The 20,071-nt window shown below is 39.6% G+C and overlaps 1 protein-coding gene across 2 annotated transcripts in view; it reads right to left on the bottom strand.

The window, feature by feature from the left end:
- Nucleotides 1–20,071, bottom strand: part of Aida (axin interactor, dorsalization associated) — a 35,689-nt gene that overhangs the window by 13,927 nt on the left and 1,691 nt on the right. Inside the window, exons 1-6 of one of the 2 annotated variants that reach the window (XM_041635225.1) lie at nt 18,745–18,858; nt 14,606–14,675; nt 8,848–8,901; nt 8,422–8,476; nt 381–444; nt 34–137 (exon numbers count right to left, since the gene is read on the bottom strand). In XM_041635225.1, coding sequence (XP_041491159.1) covers nt 34–137; nt 381–444; nt 8,422–8,476; nt 8,848–8,901; nt 14,606–14,675; nt 18,745–18,755 — 358 coding nt within the window. In that variant the 5' untranslated portion in view covers nt 18,756–18,858. Of the gene's footprint in view, nt 1–33; nt 138–380; nt 445–8,421; nt 8,477–8,847; nt 8,902–14,605; nt 14,676–18,744; nt 18,859–20,071 lie in introns of those variants that run through there. The other variant, XM_041635224.1, reaches the window with a different exon arrangement.

Below are 20,071 nucleotides of genomic sequence, written 5' to 3'. Positions count from 1 at the left end.
AAAGCAGTGCATGTTCTGTGTAAGGATGCCCACCAGGAACTCTAGCAGAAAAAGAATCAGGAGGGCCTGCTCCAGCACCACCTTCTTCATCTTCTTCAAATTCCAAATTCTCTTCTTCACCAGGTGCTAAAATTCGTCTACATGGAAGAGAGAGAGAGAAAAAAAAAACTAAACAATGAACTAGAATACTTAATACACCAACAAGACCTCACAGCTGTTCCACAGGATGCTGAGTATTATAAGAGTTTAACATATTGTTACCAGTGTTGGTGTCGATCATATCAAAGATACCAAAGTGGATAAAACAATAACAAACATAACCGAAAAGTGGGTATAAAGAGGACAGCAAGAGCAGAAGATGAATATAAATACTTATTTACCTTAATGGAATAGGCTGAACATCAAATGGGAATTCTTTATTATATGTAAGGATATTCTTCAGGACTGCAATAAAAAGACAAAGAAACATGAATTCTTCTTCCTTTTTTCGTTTTTAGTTTTTCAAGGCAGGGTTTCTCTGTGTAGCTTTGGAGCCTGTCCAGGAACTTGTTCTGTAGACCAGGCTGGCCTCGAACTCACAGAGATCTGTCTGCCTCTGCCTCCTGAGTGCTGGAATTAAAGGCGTGTGCCACCGTCACCCAGCGGAAACATGAATTCTTCTATAAAAAACTAAATTTTAGCTCACAGAGCTAGTTTTTAATAAATTTTACCATGAACATTTAAACATATTTTCAAATTCCCAGATTATCATTCCAGAGCCACTATACTTGTTTGCAGAAAGTCTGAGAAAATTAGGTCACCAAAACATATCCTAATGTGTACAAGATCCTGGGTGAGATGCAGGGTCCTCCTGACATCAAAGATGACAATTAAAGAGATACAGGAGCATATCTTCATCTGTTTTGAGTTTTCTCCAGGATGTTACCAAACTGATATGGTTTATGTTGGCAGTTATACATCTCCTTTTATGATAAAATTTACTGCTTATGTCTATATATTTACAGACATAGACACAGTAGAATAAATCCTAAGGAGAAGTCTCCAGACAGCATGGAGACTTCTGTACTCCACGTAGTACCTGTGTCCTGCCTGTGGTTACATTCACAGCTCCCTTTGAGCATGTGAGCTTAGAGGGAGGAAGATGCTCTGCAATGCTGCTGGGTCTACAGAATTACTCTAAGTCTATAATTCAGTGTTTCATTTCCACCCTTATGTAAGGGTCCCAGTAACAAGCTGCAAATTACAAGAAGGTGAATCCACAGCATGAAATGGACAACATAAAAGGCACCTGGAACTTAGTGCTCAATACACTCAGCCTTTAATTTTGCAGTCACATAGTTCAGAGCTGAAAGAGGTAGGGCATATTGGTACTTAGCAAATAGCCTCTAAAGAGGGTATCCAGAGGGCACAGGTTGCAATTGCACGACATGCTCCAATGATTGCCAGTTTTTACCCAACTTCTTATATGTGCACTTATAGAATCCAGTGTGGGAAAAAAATGTCAGAAGTCACAGTTCTCTTTGGTTTATACTCTTTCTCTTTAGCTTGCCTTCATCCTCCTACTATCTTACTTTTTCTCAGTAACTGTGTACTTAGTGACCACAATGTTAGGACTCTTAGATACACCGTGATCAAGAACTCTTAGAAGGATCTTAAACCAAACTCATGAGAAACAAACAACAAACATGTCACCCAACAGACCAGATAATATACACATGTATATTAAATGGCAGCATCACAGAGGACAGGGGAGGAGCAACACATCCTGCTCTATTCTGTCCTGAGTAAATGTCCCCTCAACAGCATAAAGCTGGAAAGATGTGCAACAGAAAGGTTGTTCTTCTGATGACTCTCTTATAATAAAATCTTATTACCTACATTAACATTCTACAGATCTAGACAGACTAGAGCTCATCCTGAAGTGAAGTCTTTAGACTTGTACACTGGCTGTGGTAGGTTGGAGGTTGAGATATACACTCAGCCAAAACTCCCATTTGGACCTTAGACCAAACTCAAGAAAAGCAGATCATGGATGCTGATAGTAGATAAGCTAATGTGTAAATGTGGCTACTGTTAGGACAGACACACAGAAACAGTGGAGCAGCTGGAACCCACAGGGTCAATGTCCAAAACTGTTGTCAGAAGACACTGGAGCTGTGACCCAGGATAGAGGCATCACCCACAGTCACTGCAGGGTTGGAACTTTCCAGTACTGGAGAAACAAGAGCAAAAAAGGCACAGAGAAGGAAGTAGAGTTTTGGGGGGCTTGCTATTTTTGAGACAGAGTTTCACTCTATATCCCAACCTAGCCTAGAACTCACTATGTAACTTATGGCAATCTACCCACCTCAGCCTCTTGAACAAGCATGCCCCACCACATCCAGCAAGGTTTGACTTCTTCAAATAATAGAAAGTTTACAAGCAAGAAAGGACTATCAGAGACCAAAGTGGTTTAAATAAAACGTCTGCCCTGCAATTCCAACAACAAAAGTGTGTAACTATTCTAAAGTCATGTAAATTACTTAGTTTTTCCAGTCCTAAAATGGAAATGCCACTTCCTTTACAGACTACAGAGTGAACTAAAATTAAAGAATATATATGAGATGCAGGGGAAATTTTGAAGTGTTGAACACGACCATACTCAGCTGTATCTGTATTTTATAAATGTCTTTTTCATTTTTCTTTGTTTTTGGGTCTCAGTGCTTAAAAAAAGAGTAAGCAGAAACCTGCACTGTTATGCTTGAATTACTATTTGCCATGGCTTTCCATTGTGACTGACTAGAATCCTAGTGTTTCCTGCCTCACAAAGAGTTCCGCCTTTTCAAAGCATAGTAACATCCCTTCTGAAGATGGATAACAAATGGAGCCAATATGGCCAACTACATCAACATAAAATCTGAGAGAGCTTGGGAAGCAATTCTAGACACAAAAGAACAGAGTTAAGCATGGTTCTTGGTAGCAGCATTTTCTCAGGTGGACTCTGTTTGCTAGGGGAACGCATCTAATTTAAGAGAGGCTTCCTGACTCAGCTTTAGCTGCAAAAACTTTGCAGCTCTTTTAAGAGGTCCCACCACCAAACACTTAAATGGTGTTTATGAATAGCTGACAGCATGCTTCTTGGTGGTGGCAGGGACTTTAAAACTTCATAGAGTTGTGGTAATAAACATGGCTCCCGTCAGTACCTCTGACATGAAGCTAGACACTCAGAAAGCTAAGGAATGGGGGAGGGGGGATCCAGCTGTCAAAGCCATGGCTTTAATTTTAGCCATACTGCTTAGCAAATTAAAGACTCATGTGGTGAGAAAAAGAAAGATATACAGTAAGATAGAACCAGACGATAAAAAAAACCTCTGAACACATTACAGTGTGCTTAAAAATATATGTACGCTTGGGAGAAAAAAGAAAAACAATAAAGTCCTTGGGCGTGGTGGCACACACCTTTAATCCCAGCATTTGGGTGGCAGAGACAGGTGGATCTCTGTGAGTTCAAAGACAGAGTGAGTTCCAGGACAGCCTAAGATACAAAGAGAAACCCTATCTCTAAAACAAAAATCAAAACAAAAATTAAAAATAAAAGAAATAGAGTTTAAAATAAAGTGATGTGGGGGCTGGAGAGATGGCTCAGTGGTTAAGAGCATTGCCTGCTCTTCCAAAGGTCCTGAGTTCAATTCCCAGCAACCACATGGTGGCTCACAACCATCTGGAATGAGGTCTGGTGCCCTCTTCTGGCCTGCAGGCATACACACAAACAGAATATTGTATACATAATAAGTAAATAAATATTTAAAAAAAATAAAATAAAATAAAGTGATGTGAAGATGGAAAATATACAGAGTTTGGATACTGTATGTTGTTGTCTTTGAATTGTCTGATGACTGAGGAAGGACCAACAGATGCTAAAAGACATTTGATTATAAATGTTACTAGATTAATCCAACATATATTTTGAAAGTGCCTTAAAAAAAAAAAAAGAAAGTGCCTTGACTTCAAATTTTAAGTCAAAAGATACTTTGGAGAAGAGGTTTTGTTTTTGTTTCCAGAGGAAATGGGAGGTTGTGGATTTGTTCTGGGTTAAGAAAAATCAGGTTTGAATAAGGAAGACCCTCTGAAAAATCTCTGATGAGAGCAGATTTCCCAGATGATCCAACATGTCAGAGGACCTCTGTTGGAGTTTCCTCTGAAATCAAGAACAGCCTCAAGATTGCTGCCTGAGATGATCAAGCTCAAAGAATATTCCAGTCAGGACTTGACCATATCTTAAATTTTCTTTAGTTCCCCAAAAGATTATAAGCGACCCCAATCAGCAGGAAGTAGCCTAGAAAACTACACCCATATTCCCAAAAAATGGATTGTGGATGTTTGTCTTTGTTTAGAGTGTTAGTTACAAATTGCTATGGATAATGGTCAGGAAAAAAGCTAAACAAAGGAAATTAGATTCAGAGTTCTTGTTTTGGAAAAAAAGGAGGGAGAAGTGCTGTGGGACAACGGTAATGTACTCTGTAAAGATTTATCACCTGTACTGGTTAAATAAAATGCTGACTGGCTAGTAGCCAGGCAGGAAGTATAGGTGGGGCAACCAGAACAGGAGAATTCTGGGAAGAGGAAAGGCTCAGTCTGCAGTCATCACCCAGATGCAGAGGAAGATCAGAATGTCTCACTGAAAAAGGTACCAAGCCACACGGCTAACACAGACAAGAATTATGGGTTAATGTAAGATGTAAGAGTTAGTTAATAAGAAAGCCTGAGTTAATAGGCCAACCAGTTTATAATTAGCGTAGGCCTCTGTGTGTTTCTTTGGGACTGAATGGCTGCGGGACTGGGCGGGACAGAAACCTCTGTCAATACTTTACGATTATAGTAAACTGTTAACTCAGTAAATAGCAGTTAATCATACGGTAGAGAGAATGACACTGTCATTAATATTAGTTGACACAGAAGCCATATTTTCTAATAATAAAAGGGGAAAAAAATCAACCTTTAAAATATGTGAAAGACACTGAAAGCTAAATCGGTTACAAAGAATGTTTTCCCTTCGGAAAATGAGAGGACATAGGGTCTAATGTAGCCCAGGCTGGCCTTATGCTCACTACATAGTTGAGGTTAAACTTTAATTCCTAATCCTCCCGCCTCCACCTTCAAAGTGGAATGATTACAGGCATGCATGTGGTAGTTTGAAAGAAAATGGCCCCAAAGGAAGTGGCAGTATTAAGAGGTGTGACTTTGTTAGGGTAGTTTTGGCCTTGTTGGAGAAGTGTGTCACTGTGGGGGTAGGTTTTGAGGTTTCCTATGCTCAGGATACCACCCAGGGTCTCAGTAGATTTTCTGTTGCCTGCAAGATGTAGGACTCTCACTACTCCTCCAGCCTGCACACCGTCATGTTCTCTGCCATGATGATAATGGACTGACCCTCTGAACTGTAAGGGAGACCCTCAATGAAATGTTTCCTTTATAAGAGTTGCCATGGTCACGGGGTCTGTACAGCAGTAAAACCCTAAGACACCACAGCTGCAAATATTTTGCTTTTTGTACACTTCTTTTTTTCAGGTATTAGTGCTTTGGAATAGAAATACTTGGATTAGAGAGATGCCTCTGCGTTTAAGAGCATGTGTTATTCTTTGAGAGAACCACACAGTTCAGTTCCAAGCACCCACTCAGGGTGGTTCACAAGCATCTCTAACTTCAGTTCCTATGGATGAGACCCTGTTGTGGCCTCTGAAAGCACATGCACTCCTATGTACACCCCAACCACAGGAATGTCCCTATGGCCTGCTTCCATCAGGCAAGACTCACTGTTTTTTCTTCTTGTTACATTTTATGTATTTTGTGTGCATGCACGGTAGAGGACAGCTTTTGGGAATAGGTTCTTTCCTTCCACTATGTGGGTCCCGAGGATTGACCTCAAGTAGTCAGGATTGGTGGCAAGTGTCTTTATACTCTGAGCCACCTTGCTAGTTCCAGGCCTCACTTTTTAAGTGTTTTACAGTCTTGCACCAGCAGCTGAGGACCATTCAGTTTTATGAACTTTTACTATTCTGACACCTTTAGTGTCCTCTCTTACTGAGAATCAATCCCCAGCCTCTCAAACTCACAAAAAAATGGACTTGTCATCCCCTTGCAGTTCATTCAAATCTACTGAATACAGCACAAATTTGCTGAGTTTATAGTGATGTGGGATTCCTTTATGCTATAAATATGTTTTTTTGTTTTTTTTTTACCATTGGTTAATAAAGAAGCTACTTTTGTGTAGGACAGGGCAGAATAGAGCAAGACAGGAAAACTAAACTGAATGCAGGGAGAAAGAAGGCAGCTGTGAGCTTGCTGCATTTGTTTGTTTCCCTGTGGTTCTGGGGATGCCTCCTCACACACGCTGGCTATGTGCTCTACCATTGAGAACACCAGTCTCAGAGTTAGAATCTTTAATTAAAGCCATCAATGTGCTTTTCTCCAAAATATCTTATACACAGCCAGTCATGGAAGACCATATATTATTCCATTTGTGTAAAATGTTCAGACTTAGGCAAATTTATAGACAAACTAGTGGTTGCCTAGACCTGGTGACTGGAGAGGGTCAGAATCTGAATGAGAGAACCAGTGATGCTAGTGGATACAGAGCTTCTTTTCAGGGTGGCGAAAATACCCTGAAATTGACTATGGAAATTATACACTGATGTGGGAGTGTCATATATCAATCTGTTGATTTCATTGGTTAAGCAATAAAGAAACTGCTTTGACCCATTTTATTGGTTAGAACATAGGTGGGTGGAGTAAACAGAACAGAATGCTGGGAGAAAGAAGCTGAGTAAAGGAGTCGCCATGATTCTCCCACTCCAGGCAGACGCAGGTTAAGATCATTCCTGGTAAGCCACCTCGTGGGCTACACAGATTAATAGAAATGGATTAGACTGATATGTAAGAGCTAGCCAATAAGAAACTGAAACTAATGGGCCAGGCGGTGTTTAAGAGAATACAGTTTCTGTGTAATTATTTCGGGTAAAGCTAGCCGTGCGGGCGGCCGGGTGCCGGGGATGCAGCCCACCGCCCTTACTACAACAATACACTGTCAAGACAATAAAAATGAGTAATTATAACTCTAAATTAGTGAATTTTATGGTTTCTAAATAGCATTCACTGAAGCTACCAATAAAAACGTATATAAAGTATTTGTTAACGTTTTTAAAAGAAACCATAAAAGTTCATAGAAAATGTGATCAGAAAAAATTAAAAATGTTTACATTATTTAATTGGCATTTCTATATTCACTGAGAACAGGTAAGAACTACTTAGAAATATAAAATTACAGTTCTTGTAACAAAAAGGTTATGTCTGCATTACATAAAACACCAAAACTATTAAAATGACAGTTCATTCTAATTCTTGCCATATGGAGAAGAACCTTCTCTGAAGAGATGAAATATGATCATCTAACAATTGTGGAAAAGCCAGAGTCACAGCAGATCTGTGTTTCTGTGTTTTTGTTGCTTCTCTCTACCAATCCAAGCAAAACAACAGAAATCTGACCCTGCTGAGCACAGACGCCGCAAACCTCGGAGCCTGGTCCTTCCATTACAAGCGCGTTCCCACTTCCTCGGTCACATGAGCAGGGAATCGGCAGCTTGTGAAGTTGATATGAACATCTCTTTAGTCCTTTCACCTCTCACACAAGGTGTGGAGACACCAGAAGGACTGCAATGATTCAAGCTCTGCCAGCTGCCAGGGGCTGCAGTGGAACACAGCCGATTCATCTCCTCTTCAACTATAAAGCAAGATTCTTTCTAAGATGCCACGATTTTGATTCCTTACTTAGAATCTGCCTTAACAGATGGGTCTGAAAGCTGTTCTTCCCTGTCTACAAAAGCATGTTAAACCATGCAATCCTGCCTTGCTGGTATTGGCTAAGGTTTGCTCAGTCATATTTACCTCTGCCCATACTGCAGACATTTCAAGAAAGAGAACATTCATCTGAATCAGCAAAAAAGGAAAAAAAAAAAAGGAGTGGTAGTGGCCTTCAGGCAGCATCTTAACCACCAAAATATTTAAAGAAATTATTTACTTCAGAAAGTTTTAGAGGAAAAGGAAAGAAATAAACGCCACAAGCAAGAATCTCGCAGCATGGGCCACAGTTCTCATGCCATGTAAACTGACTGGCATCACTGACTGTAGTTTATCTTCCTCCTTAGACTCTGCTGTAAATGTCTGTCAAAGAAACCAATCTTATTAAAGCCACCAAAACAAAATAAAGGTTAATAGATATTTACACCAAATTATAACTACTACAAATATTGCAGGAATTTAAGAAGGACTAAAAAGATGTTACATAGCTAGGTATCAGGAGAAAACCACCATCTATGCTAAACAGTGTTAACATCTACCATGAATTATTTCCCTAAAGAGATGACAAGAGCACCAGAAGAAAACACTTACTTGGTTCTAGCTTCTTCAGGTCCTCCAGTTTAAATTCTTCTTGGGACTGTGTGGACTAAATTTAAAATATGCACATTACATCTTTTTACTACAAAGATTTCACTGTACCCTATGTCTCTTAAGTGGTAAAACCAAAAATTCAAAGTGACTCAAAATCTATTTCTTGCTTTCAAGGTAGGAAACAAAAAGTTCCAAACTGGGTTTTGTTTGTTTTAAATTCCCAGTATATTAAGGCTAAATGCAATAAAAAAAAATTAAAGCGACATCTTTGATTGCTATAGTTTACAACATATGAACCAAACCCTGTGAGTGTGCGTGTTACTGAGGAATTCCCTTGGCTGTAAACTCCCCTGAGATGACACAGTACGAATGTCTACTATTTCAGCAGAACAATCATGTCAGAAAGCTAAGAACACCTCTACTTACCTGTAACGCTGCACTTCGCAATTCTAAACATGTGGCGATTTTGCCTATGGTTCTCTGTAGGGAGATAAAAAACAACTATACTATAAAATAATATCGGGTAATTTTTATCAGTAAGAGGCTTTTTTTTAAACAAGTTAAATCTCATTTTTCTGTAGCATCTGGTAGACCCAAGAGAAGAAAAGCAGGACGCAAAGGTCTGAGATGAGGTCTGTGTGTACTCTCCACAGTAACAGCCCACAAACAATTCTCAGTAAAGGTCACTTTGGTAACAGCTTTGAACATGATTTAAAGGGTAATGAATACAGTTAATAATGGAAACCAATATGGAATTTCCCTCCAAAATTAAAATTAGGGCTGGCAAGATGGCCTAGCAAGTGTTTGCTGCCAAGACTAATGACCTGAGTTCAATCCCCAGAACATGCATGATCAAAGAAAAGACCTACAAGTTATCCTTTAATGTCTATATGGATGCGATGGCCCATACATCCACACACACGCACATACATACATAAACACTCACATACACATACATAAAATGCAAAAAAATCATTAAAACATTAAAAGTAGAACTACCATATGGCCCAGAAGGCCTACTCCTCGGTGAACAAAGGACATGACATCAGTATGTTCAAGAGATATTTAGACTCTCTTGTTTCCTGCAGTCCTATTCAGTTGCCACAAACCAGAAAGACCCCTAAGTATCCACTGACTGACACACGAATAAGGAAAATGTGCTCGTCCATACAATAGGACAAGAAAGACCATCATTTGGGATTAGGGATCAAGCTAAGCCAAGTAAGTCAGGAACAGAAAGGCAGGGACCACACACTCTCACTCATCTGGAACATTAACAAGCTGAGCAGACAGAGTGGGTAGCTAGAGGCTGCGGAGAGACAGAGGAAGGGAGGAGAGGGAAAAGATGGCAAAGGAGTGCTAAGTTACAGTAAGACAGGAGTGAGAAAGTCTGCTGTGCTATCACCACACAGTGGGATATGGCACACTTCACAGAATCCAAAGAAAGAACCCGAAAGGCCAGGATGTGGTGTGGTTGGTAGAGTGCTCGCCTGACATGCACAAAGTCCCGGGCTCAATCCCTAGCACGACAGGCTAAAACCAGACACAGGGCACAGCCCTCAAATCCCAGCACTCACGCGGTAGCATGACCAAGAATTCAAAGTCATCCTTAGCCACACAGCAAATTCTAAGCTGGCCTAGGCTACACAAGCTTGACTTAAAAAAAAAAAAAAGGAATTTGAATGTTTTTATACTACAAAGATAATAAATGTTTGAGCACGCAAGTTTAACTTGATTTAAGTGTCACACAATAGATAAATGTACCAAAAAAGTCTTATCAACAGGGCATGCTGGTCCACCCATGACTTTCTTTAATCCCAGAATTTTAGAGGCAGAGGCAGGTGATTTCTGTGAGTTCATGATCAGCCTGCTGCAAATAGCAAGTTTAAGGACAGCCAGGGCTACACAGTGAGAAACTGTCTCAATAAGATATAAACAAATAAACAAACAAATAAATCATATTGCTTGTTAATATGTACAATTGTAATGTCTTTCTGTGTGAGTTAAATTTAAATAGCTGGGCATGGTGGCACACGCCTTTAATCCCAGCTTCCAGATAATTAGAAGCAGGTAGAACTCTGTGATTTCAAGGTCACTCTGTTCTCACTTGAGTTCTGTCACAAAAATAAATACACACATTAATTAAATAATAAATTCAAATATTCCAAAAAGAATGTCAATGAAAAATGCTCAGTGGCATAGTTCCTACCAAACTTTCCTATTTCTTCTCCATTCAGCCTATAATTCACCAAAAGATTTAAAATTTCTTAAGTCATTAGCACATTATCATAATGAAATCTGACTAAAGCAAACCTAACTTATTTAAATACACACATAATACAAAAATCAGTATCTAATAAATAGCAAAGAATTTGACAGTCAGATACTTTCTATAACAAGATATAAAATGGACACTAATGACTCGGCCAATAAGATCATGTCCTATGTGACAAAGTATAAAGCACGGGCATGAAAGTCTACAAACTCCAACAACGGGAGCTTACACACCTTACCCAGATACAGTGAGACATGCCTCAGAACCAAACTCAGTTTAGAAGGGTGATGCACAGTTCAAAGAGAAAGTTTTGAAAAAGTAAAGTTCTATATTTAGATACAACTTTTTACACACATGCGTGCACATATAAATACATATATAATTCTAAGGACTAGAGAGATGGCTCAGTAGTTAAAGTGTACTGGTTGTTCTTGCAGAGAACCCAGATTTAAGGCCCATAAATGACTTGGCAGCAGGAACTCCAAATGCAGAAATCAAAAAAAAAAAAAAAAAATCCTTTTTGGCTTCTGTAGGCACTAGGCATGCAAGTGGTGCATAGACATACATACAGACAAAACGTTAAACACAAAATAAAATGTTTTTTAAATTTTTAAAAGAATTCTATCTGCACTGAGATATATTAATATACTAATTGTTTAAAAATGATAGTGTCTACTTCCTTTTCTTCTTTATTACAAAATCTACTTAATTTCATACACTTAACACCTAAGATTAAAATGTAGTTTAGCAACTTGCTCATTAATAAACTCTTAAATATAAACTTTTTATAGAACCAAGAGTCTCTTATACAGAAATGCAGTGCACTATAGCAAAAATATCAGTAGGCATTATTCATAACTATTTTAATGAATGACACCCAATCTCAGTATTAAAAAAGAAGTAGGACACTATCCTTCCAGCTGTGGTAGTAAGTTAAAAACATGTAGATGCCCTTGATGTCAAAATGGTGTGCTGCACTGAAATATCACAGATAAATGATTAGAGAGCTCAAGTCTAAGCAGGTCAGAGTTCAAGTTCAATAAGACTAAGCACTGGGGAGCCAGATGGCTCAGGGAATAAAAGAGGTAACTGTGCTTGCTATGCAAGTCTGCCAACCTGAGAGGTGAGGCTGGGGAGAACCAGCTCCTGAATGTTGTTTTCCCTAGTAATTAAATTTTAAAATAACAATAATAAAAAAGACTAAGCAAATAGCAATAGTGGTGCACAACTTTAATTCCAACGCTCAGGAGGCAGAGACAGGCAGATCTCTTGAGTTCAAGACTAGCCTGGTCTACAGAGTTCCAGGACATCCAGGGCTATACAGAGAAGCTCTGTCTCAACTGTCCCTGACCCCATTCCCCCAAAAAACTAAGCACAAAAGGTAAGATAAGTCAAATTTTAGATTTAAATTATTAACATTCATGCAAACTAATTGTTCATACTTAATACAGTATAGAAAGTCTAGATAAATGCTATTTTACTTTGCCATTTCCTCAGAAAATTGACAGCTAAAAGGAACAATTAGGAGAAAACATTTTTAAAAAGTCAATTAAAGAAATAAATTAACTGTGCTATAATGTATTCAATCTATATAAGGGAAAAATCAGTTGAAATATATGTAAAAAATATACTCTCAGCTAATCCAGACTTTAAATAACTAGTCATCTTCTGTCTAGTAAGAGAGAGAGAGAGAGAGAGAAAGAGAGAGAGAGAGAGAGAGAGAGAGAGACAGACAGACAGACTATGTGTGAAGAGATGGGGGTAGCAAGACGGTTAGAGATAGAAAGGGAGACCCTAAAAATATACAACACGTATATAGTACTGTTACCACTAAATTTGACTCAAAACAGGAAAAAGCTTTCTAAGCATCATGGGACAAGATGATCATTTCTATGCAGAAACTCACATGAGAAAACCTACGACACCATGAAGGAATTCAATGGAATGAAGCATTTGGCAGCTTTCTATTAGTTATTATACTCAGTTGTCATAATAACCAAATTATTGGGAACTAAAATGAAAGCTAAGTAAATAACCATGAAAGGGCCTGAATAAGAATAAGCTTTCTAGGCATGGTGATGCATGCCTTTAATTCCAGCACTCAGGAGGTAGAGGCAAGAAGATCTCTGTGAGTTAAAGGCCATTTTAGTCTACATAGTTAGTTTCAAGATAGACAGGGCTACATCATGATAAAAAACCCAAAAATATATAAGCTAACAAAGACAACAACAAACGTGCAAAAGTAGACAGAGAAAAGACCATGAGGTCCCCTATGCTACACAAAGAACTAAGGCAACTAAGGAACACTGAAAGCAAGGTGGTCTTTCTCAGAGAAGAGCACATCAACTGGTTACCCAATAGCCCTGAAAACACACATGTAAGTGATATTATGGACGGTGAGCACATTACAATTAGGAATATGTATGCATATAAATATACACATATGCAAGCAATAACAATAAAAAAGAGGCTATGGATTTGAAAGAGAGTAAGGAGGGGTATATGGGAGGGCTTGGAGGGAGGAAAGGAAAGTGGCAATGATGATAGTATATCATAATCTCAGAAATAAAAGAAATATTTTTGTAGTGATATTTTATTTGTGTTATATTAAATAAAGCTTGTCTGAAGAACAGAATGCAAAACAGTCGTCAGCCATACAGGCTTTTTTTTTTTTTTATCCTGTGGCTTATGGGCCACACACAACATTTAACTGACAACTACTTCCCTATGTGACAATCAAATAAAGCCTATTATGGCTTTATTTGTGTGTGTTTCACTTGAATTTTTAAAGAAAATTGAACATTTAGAAGTGTACAGCTTGACTTACATTCATAATGTAGCACATAATGTAGATATGAGGTCTGATGCCAAGACACAGGCAGGCCCAGGTTCTGTCTGCTCACAGCAGGCTTGCTGGCAAGCATTCTAAGTAATAATTGTCTCAGAAATCCAGCGTCCAGGGATAAAGTGAAACCTCCTAGGTAAAGCTATTAGAGCTTTAGGGACAGAGTGTCTTTCAAGGTCCTGCAGGACTCTAATCTCTCATCTCATGAAGACATCTGGGCCCAGTGAGTTTTGTTACCGTCCATCTAAAAGAGAAACAGAACTCACACAAAGGTGATCCTAGCATTTGGGATCACACGCCTTTAATCCCAGCACTAGGGAGGTGGAGACAGGAGCAGTATTTGGCTGGGCAGAGAGAGGAATATAAAGGGGAAGAGACAGGAACTCAGTGGAGGGTGGAATCTGAGGTTGGTGGAAAGCATTGCAGGATCGTCCCTATGTTTGTCTGAGCCTTGGTATAGGTCAGATCTCTCTAGTGACTGGCTGTTTTGCTTTTCTGATCTTCAGCTTGAACTCAATATCTGTCTCTGGGTTTTTATTACTCATGCTACATCTGCCCTCCCAACTGCTGGGATTTATGGTGAGCACCATCATTACTTGGCTAAGAGGCCAGATAATTCTTAATCTGTTCTGTTTTCTTTTTAGTCTTACACTTTTTGTTATTTGGTTTTGGTTTAATTTGGGGGTTGTGAGGTGCTTACTGGCTTATTTTGAGAGAAAGAATTAAGTGTGAAGTGAGATGTAATTATTCATAACCTTGCTTCCCCAGGTGACTGTAGTACAGTCTAGGTTTCCCCACCTTATTTAAAGTGAGAATGGCTGACTAAATAAATGGTAGGTCATCTCCAAATGACCACTTACTATCAGGCAAAACACAATCAATTGTCTTTTTGTTTGTTTGTTTTGTTTTTAACTTAAGCTTGAGAGAGACAGAGAGAGACAGAGACAGAAGAGCATGCGTGCATGCATGTGTGTGTGTGGTGTATCTTGCTTACTGGACTGAAAAGATAGAAACCCTTTCGTTTTTATTTGTAATCAGATGCACCAGAGACTGTTTTACGGTACCTTTTGCTCTTCAGTGAATTCAGAATTATTGTGTTGAGCTTGGGCCTCCTTCTGTAGATGTCTTGCTAATCTGTAAGAAGAAAACATTATTCAGAACTGAAAGTGAGCAAGCTATTTTTAACAGCAGCAAGATGATACAGGTTAATTTTTTAAAAACAAGGAAACACCATGCTTTGTTGTGATCATGTCAGTCTTCTTCAGCCTTAGAAGCACTCTGAATGTGCTACAATACTTTTCACACCATGTCACTGGGTAGAACCTCAGCTAAGAGAGCAAAAGCAGAATGATAGGGCTGGGGGGGGGGTCTCCTAGGGTGTGGAATCCAGCCCTCCCTGACCTGAACAGACTCCTCTGTAACTACCCAGATTCAACTTAGACTCTACTGCTGAGCTCTAACTGCTCTACTAGCTACAGATATTTTTATCAATCTACTTATTATTGATTTGCTGGTTAGTCCAAAATCAAATTACATCCATGACAAAGTGGGAATACTCTATCAAAATCCGCTTTTGAAGGTAATTGTTTTTGGAGGAAAGAAAATTCCACCATTCATAAATAGAAATCACTGATTACCCAATTATCTATTTTGAAAATGGCAGCTATGGGCTGGTGAGAAGACTCAGTGTCTGCCTCAAAGCCTGATGACCCAGATTTGATCCCCAGGGCCCACATGATACAAAGAGGGAACCAACTTTCTCAAGTTGTCCTCTGACCTCCACACACAGGGTATACATATGTATGTAAACAGCAGGCTGACTGAGGGTTTTCAAGGGTGAATCAATGTTTCTACTCCACGTTCAACAGTAAGGATCAAACCTATATGTTAAAGAGTAAAGCAAAAAGCACCAACACTTAAAACTCTCTCTTTCACACACATACGCACACACATGGGGGTAGGGAGAGGGTTCTTGAGAAATAAAAAAATGGCCATTAAGAAGACAAAAAGATTCATATCATTAGTCATAAGAAAACGCTTACCAAATGACAAGCTACCCCTTCACTGCCAAAGATGGCTAGGATTTAAAACATAAAACAAAGGGAGAAAATAACAGGTGTTGAAGAGGACGGACAAAAGCAGGATCCTCATACCCTGCAGGTAAAAACACAGAAACAGTACCAATCATAGGGAGAAGTTTGGTAGTTTGTCAAGTAATTAACTACAGACTTAAAGACCCAGCAATTTCATACAAAGGTATACATCCAAAAACCTCAAAATATACGTTCACATGAAATCCTTGTACACACATGCATTATTCATAATCACCAAAAAGTGGGAACAACTGAAATGCTCACTAATGAGTGAATAAATAAAACGTGCTATTCCCATTCATGAAACCGTCTTCTTTCTTTTTCTTTCTTTCTTTCTTTTCTGTTTGTTTTTTGAGACAAGGTTTCTCTGTGTAGCTCTGGCTGTCCTGGGACTCGCTCTGTGGACCAGGATGACCTCAAACTCAGAGAGTCACTTGACTCTGCTTTCTGAGTGCTGGGATTAAAGGCCTGCACCAACACCCAGCATGAAAGATTTTTCACTGGGACTGAAAAAATACCTCAGCAGTTAAGAGCACAGGTTCAACTCCCAACACATAATAATTCCCAACCATCTGTCAATCCAGTCCCAGGGGGTCCAAAATACTCTTTGGAGCTCTGTGGCTACCAGGCACACATGTGGCACACATACATACAGACAAAACACCTACACACATAAAATTTTTAAAAAGAAATATTATTCAGTCGTAAAGAGGGCTGAAATTATAACATGTTATAATATGAACTTTAAAAATATGCTAAATGAAAGAACCCACATTAAATGGCAATGATTCCACACAAATGAAAAGTCCATAATAATAAACCCATTGAAACAAAAAATGATGAGTAGTTGCTTCTACCTATTGATTTATTTTCTCCCAAAGCTGGGAATATATTTTCTCCCTAAATGCTACTTGAAGACTTTCACGGACTAATATGGCCATTTTCCTTGTTCAGGACTCATGCTGATTGGTATGAAGTACTTCCTAGAAATGCAGCTTATAGGATTATAAATCAACTATATGCTGAATTTATATGATATAAATTTATACGTGACGCCTCTTGAATTTAGGGGCATCACACTGTGACACAGTTGCTCAATCTGAGTAAGTCTACACATAATTTGCTAATTGCGGTTATTAGGTCAAGTAGGGTGATCACCAGAAGAAAAAACACAGGTTGAAATTCTTGTTCCGATACTAACAAACAATAGAAAAGATACTAAATTCAAAGAGAATCTCATGTACAAAAGGTAGACAACAGACCAGGAAGATATATTACAAAAATAAAGAACTTACATCCAGAATATATAAAGAACCCTTAGAACTTTATGTGTGCAAGGTAATTCAATTTTTTAAAAGATGCAGGAAAGATCTGGAAGGTACACAGAAACTTACAGAAGGAAAATAAGTATGAAAAAAAACACTCAACACCACAAGTCATTTGTGAAATGTAAATTAAAACCACAGTGGAGTGTGCTATATGCCCTCCAGAAGGGATGTAATTAGACAGGAACACATGCTAGCTACATGAGAAAAACCCTTCCACTGCTGGCAGAAACATGAAATGGCATCCATATTCTGGGCAGTGGTGCAACAGGTTTCCTTTAAAGTCACACATCTAACACCAGACCCAGCAATTCCTCTCATTGGTATCTATCTCCTCAAAAGGAATGGAAATGCATGTCCACATATTACCTGGGCTGGTGAGATGGCTCAGTGATTAAGAGTGCACACTGCTCTTGCAGAGAACCTGAGCTCTGTTTCTAACACCTATGCTCACAAGTGCCTGTAACTCCAAGAGACCCAAACTTCTGGTCTCCCAATTTCAGACACCTGCACACGTGTGTACACCCCCCCAACACACACAATTAAAAATAAAATTTAATGTTGAAAAAGAATTGCTGTAAATGTTAAGGCAGCATTGCTGATAATAATCAAAACTTGAATGTCCATTAATTAGTTGAGTAGGGTCATGAAATGTGATGCACCTATACAATGAAACATTTTTGCTCATTAGCAAAAAGTGAGACAAGCTAAATGAATCTTAAATATTATGCTAAAAATCATCGTTAGGTAATCATTACACAAAACGTCCAGGAAAGACATTATGAAGACAAAACACAGGTAAGTGGTTGTCTGAGGGTCAAGAATGTGGCACAAACGCAAGTGAGCACAGGGACCTTTGGAGAGGATGGCATCCTGAATGCCGTGTGGGGACAACTGCACAGCTGGGACATGCAAAATGTGTCAGTTTGTGGTGTACAAGTTATACCTCAATAGTTTTTGTTGGTGATGGTGGTGTTGTTTGTGTTTGGAATCGGGGTCTCACCTTGTAGTCCTCCATGGGTGGCCTGGAACTGGCTATGTAGAAAATTCTAGACTCTAACTTGCCTGCCTGACTCCCAAGTACTGGGAGTTAAAAAAACAAATGGCAACAAAAACTCTCTCTCTCTCTCTCTCTTTTTAATGTTTTAAAAGTCAGGCAAAAATACTTTAATCTTTTAAATACATAAACTCAAATTTTCATGTGAATGGAATCCTAAAGGTGAGACCTGATTCTGTGCACTGAAGGAAAAGCTACATGCTCTGGAGAATCAGATGAACGAACAAAAAAACTGGTTATGAGCAATGGGAAGAAAATAGTTCAGTAGTCTTCTCTAGGGGCTGGAGAGATGGTTCCACAGTGAAGAACACTTGCTGCACAATCCTGACAACTGGGGCTTGAACCCCAGCACCCACATCACTAGCCAGGCATGCCTGGCACACCTGTAACCCCGGCACCCACACCACTAGCCAGGAGTCCCCAGCACACCTGTAACCCCGGCACCCACACCACTAGCCAGGAGTCCCTAGCACACCTGTATAACCAGCACCAAGAAAGCAGAGACAGGAGGATCACCGAGGCTGGATAGCTTTCAGTCTAGCAGAGAACATCCAGGGAGGCCTCTCAGAAGGAAAGTGGAGTGATGGAGAACGTCCACTGTACACACAAGTGCACATAACTCACATAAACAGAAATAAACCTTTAAAAGTTCTCTAGGGTCTCATCTCATCCTACAATGGTGCCTACAAGTAAAACAGGACTGCTCTTAGGAGGTGTCTTAAATATACCTGGAACACATAAGTGACTGACAGGAACTTTATCCCTACAGACAGAAATTAGTGTGTCTCATCCATCTGTAGCAAAGAACCAGGATTTCTCTCCACTAGTTCCCGGCTGATACTCTGCAGATACAAGAAAAAAACAAAAAACAAAAACAAAACAAAACAAAACAAAAAAAAACTACTGTTAACAGGCAGGTGAGATGGCTCAGGAGGTAAACTGCTCGATGACCTGAGTCAGTCCCCGGGAAGGCGAAAACTGGATCCTGCTAGTTTTCTTTGACTTCTATACCAAGGCACCAGGCACACGTGTTGTGTGCAAAAATACATCCAAGCCGGGCGGTGGTGGCGCACGCCTTTAATCCCAGCACTTGGGAGGCAGAGGCAGGCGGATCTCTGTGAGTTCGAGACCAGCCTGGTCTACAAGAGCTAGTTCCAGGACAGGCTCCAAAACCACAGAGAAACCCTGTCTCGAAGAAAAAAAAAAAAAAAAAACAAAAAACCCGTACCATTGTCCTTGGCTTCTCATCAGCCCTCATTGTTCGCCATGTTCAGAGAGTTCGGTTTTATCCCATGCTTTTTCAGTCACAGTCTAGCTGGCCTTGGTGAGCTCCCAATAGAACAGCCCCATTGTCTCAGTGGGTGGGTGCACCCCTCGTGGTCCTGACTTCCTTGCTCATCTTCTCCCTCTTTCCGCTCCTCCTTGCTCATCTTCTCCCTCTTTCCGCTCCTCATTGGGACCTTGGGAGCTTCTTGATATCCAGCCAGTGACTAAGTAATTGTTCACATTATTATCACGGTCCTCGATTGGCCTCCTTGGCTTCAGTCTTTCCTTCCAAAAAAGTGTGTTCAAAAATAAGAAAAGGCAACTTGTTTCTATTTCTGGTAGATTAGGAAGACGTAAATTCTTGGCCTCATTTATGCGTAGCCTGAACATTACAAAGTTTGCCCAGTCACTACATTTCTGTTGGACTCTGACAGTGCCGTTTTATAAGAACTGGAGAGTGTAGTACTCTGCAGCTCTCCAATACAGTGGCCAGTATGGAGACTCAACAAAGGATCTGCATGTGCCTGTTACTCTCATTCCCACTAAGCAGCCTGCATATTCAATTTTCCTTTGTAATTCCAATTAGACATGGCATTCTTCACTTTCCATTGGGAGGTTTGCTGCCCAGTCCCAACAGCTGCTAGGTTCACTGCATCACAAGCAAGAGGCAGCTTTGCATTTCAGGCCACTTTAATTATTATAGATGGTGACACACACAAACCCTCGCAGGCTACCCAATCAAGGTACAGAAGAGTGCATTCTGCAACAATGGAAGGACTCTTGAAATTT

The sequence above is a fragment of the Microtus oregoni genome, unplaced genomic scaffold (assembly GCF_018167655.1).
Source record: "Microtus oregoni isolate MIOR12 unplaced genomic scaffold, Mior012 000047F_ref0000412, whole genome shotgun sequence".
In the NCBI taxonomy this organism is placed as follows: domain Eukaryota; kingdom Metazoa; phylum Chordata; class Mammalia; order Rodentia; family Cricetidae; genus Microtus; species Microtus oregoni.
This window is presented reverse-complemented; position numbering and strand designations above follow the sequence as displayed.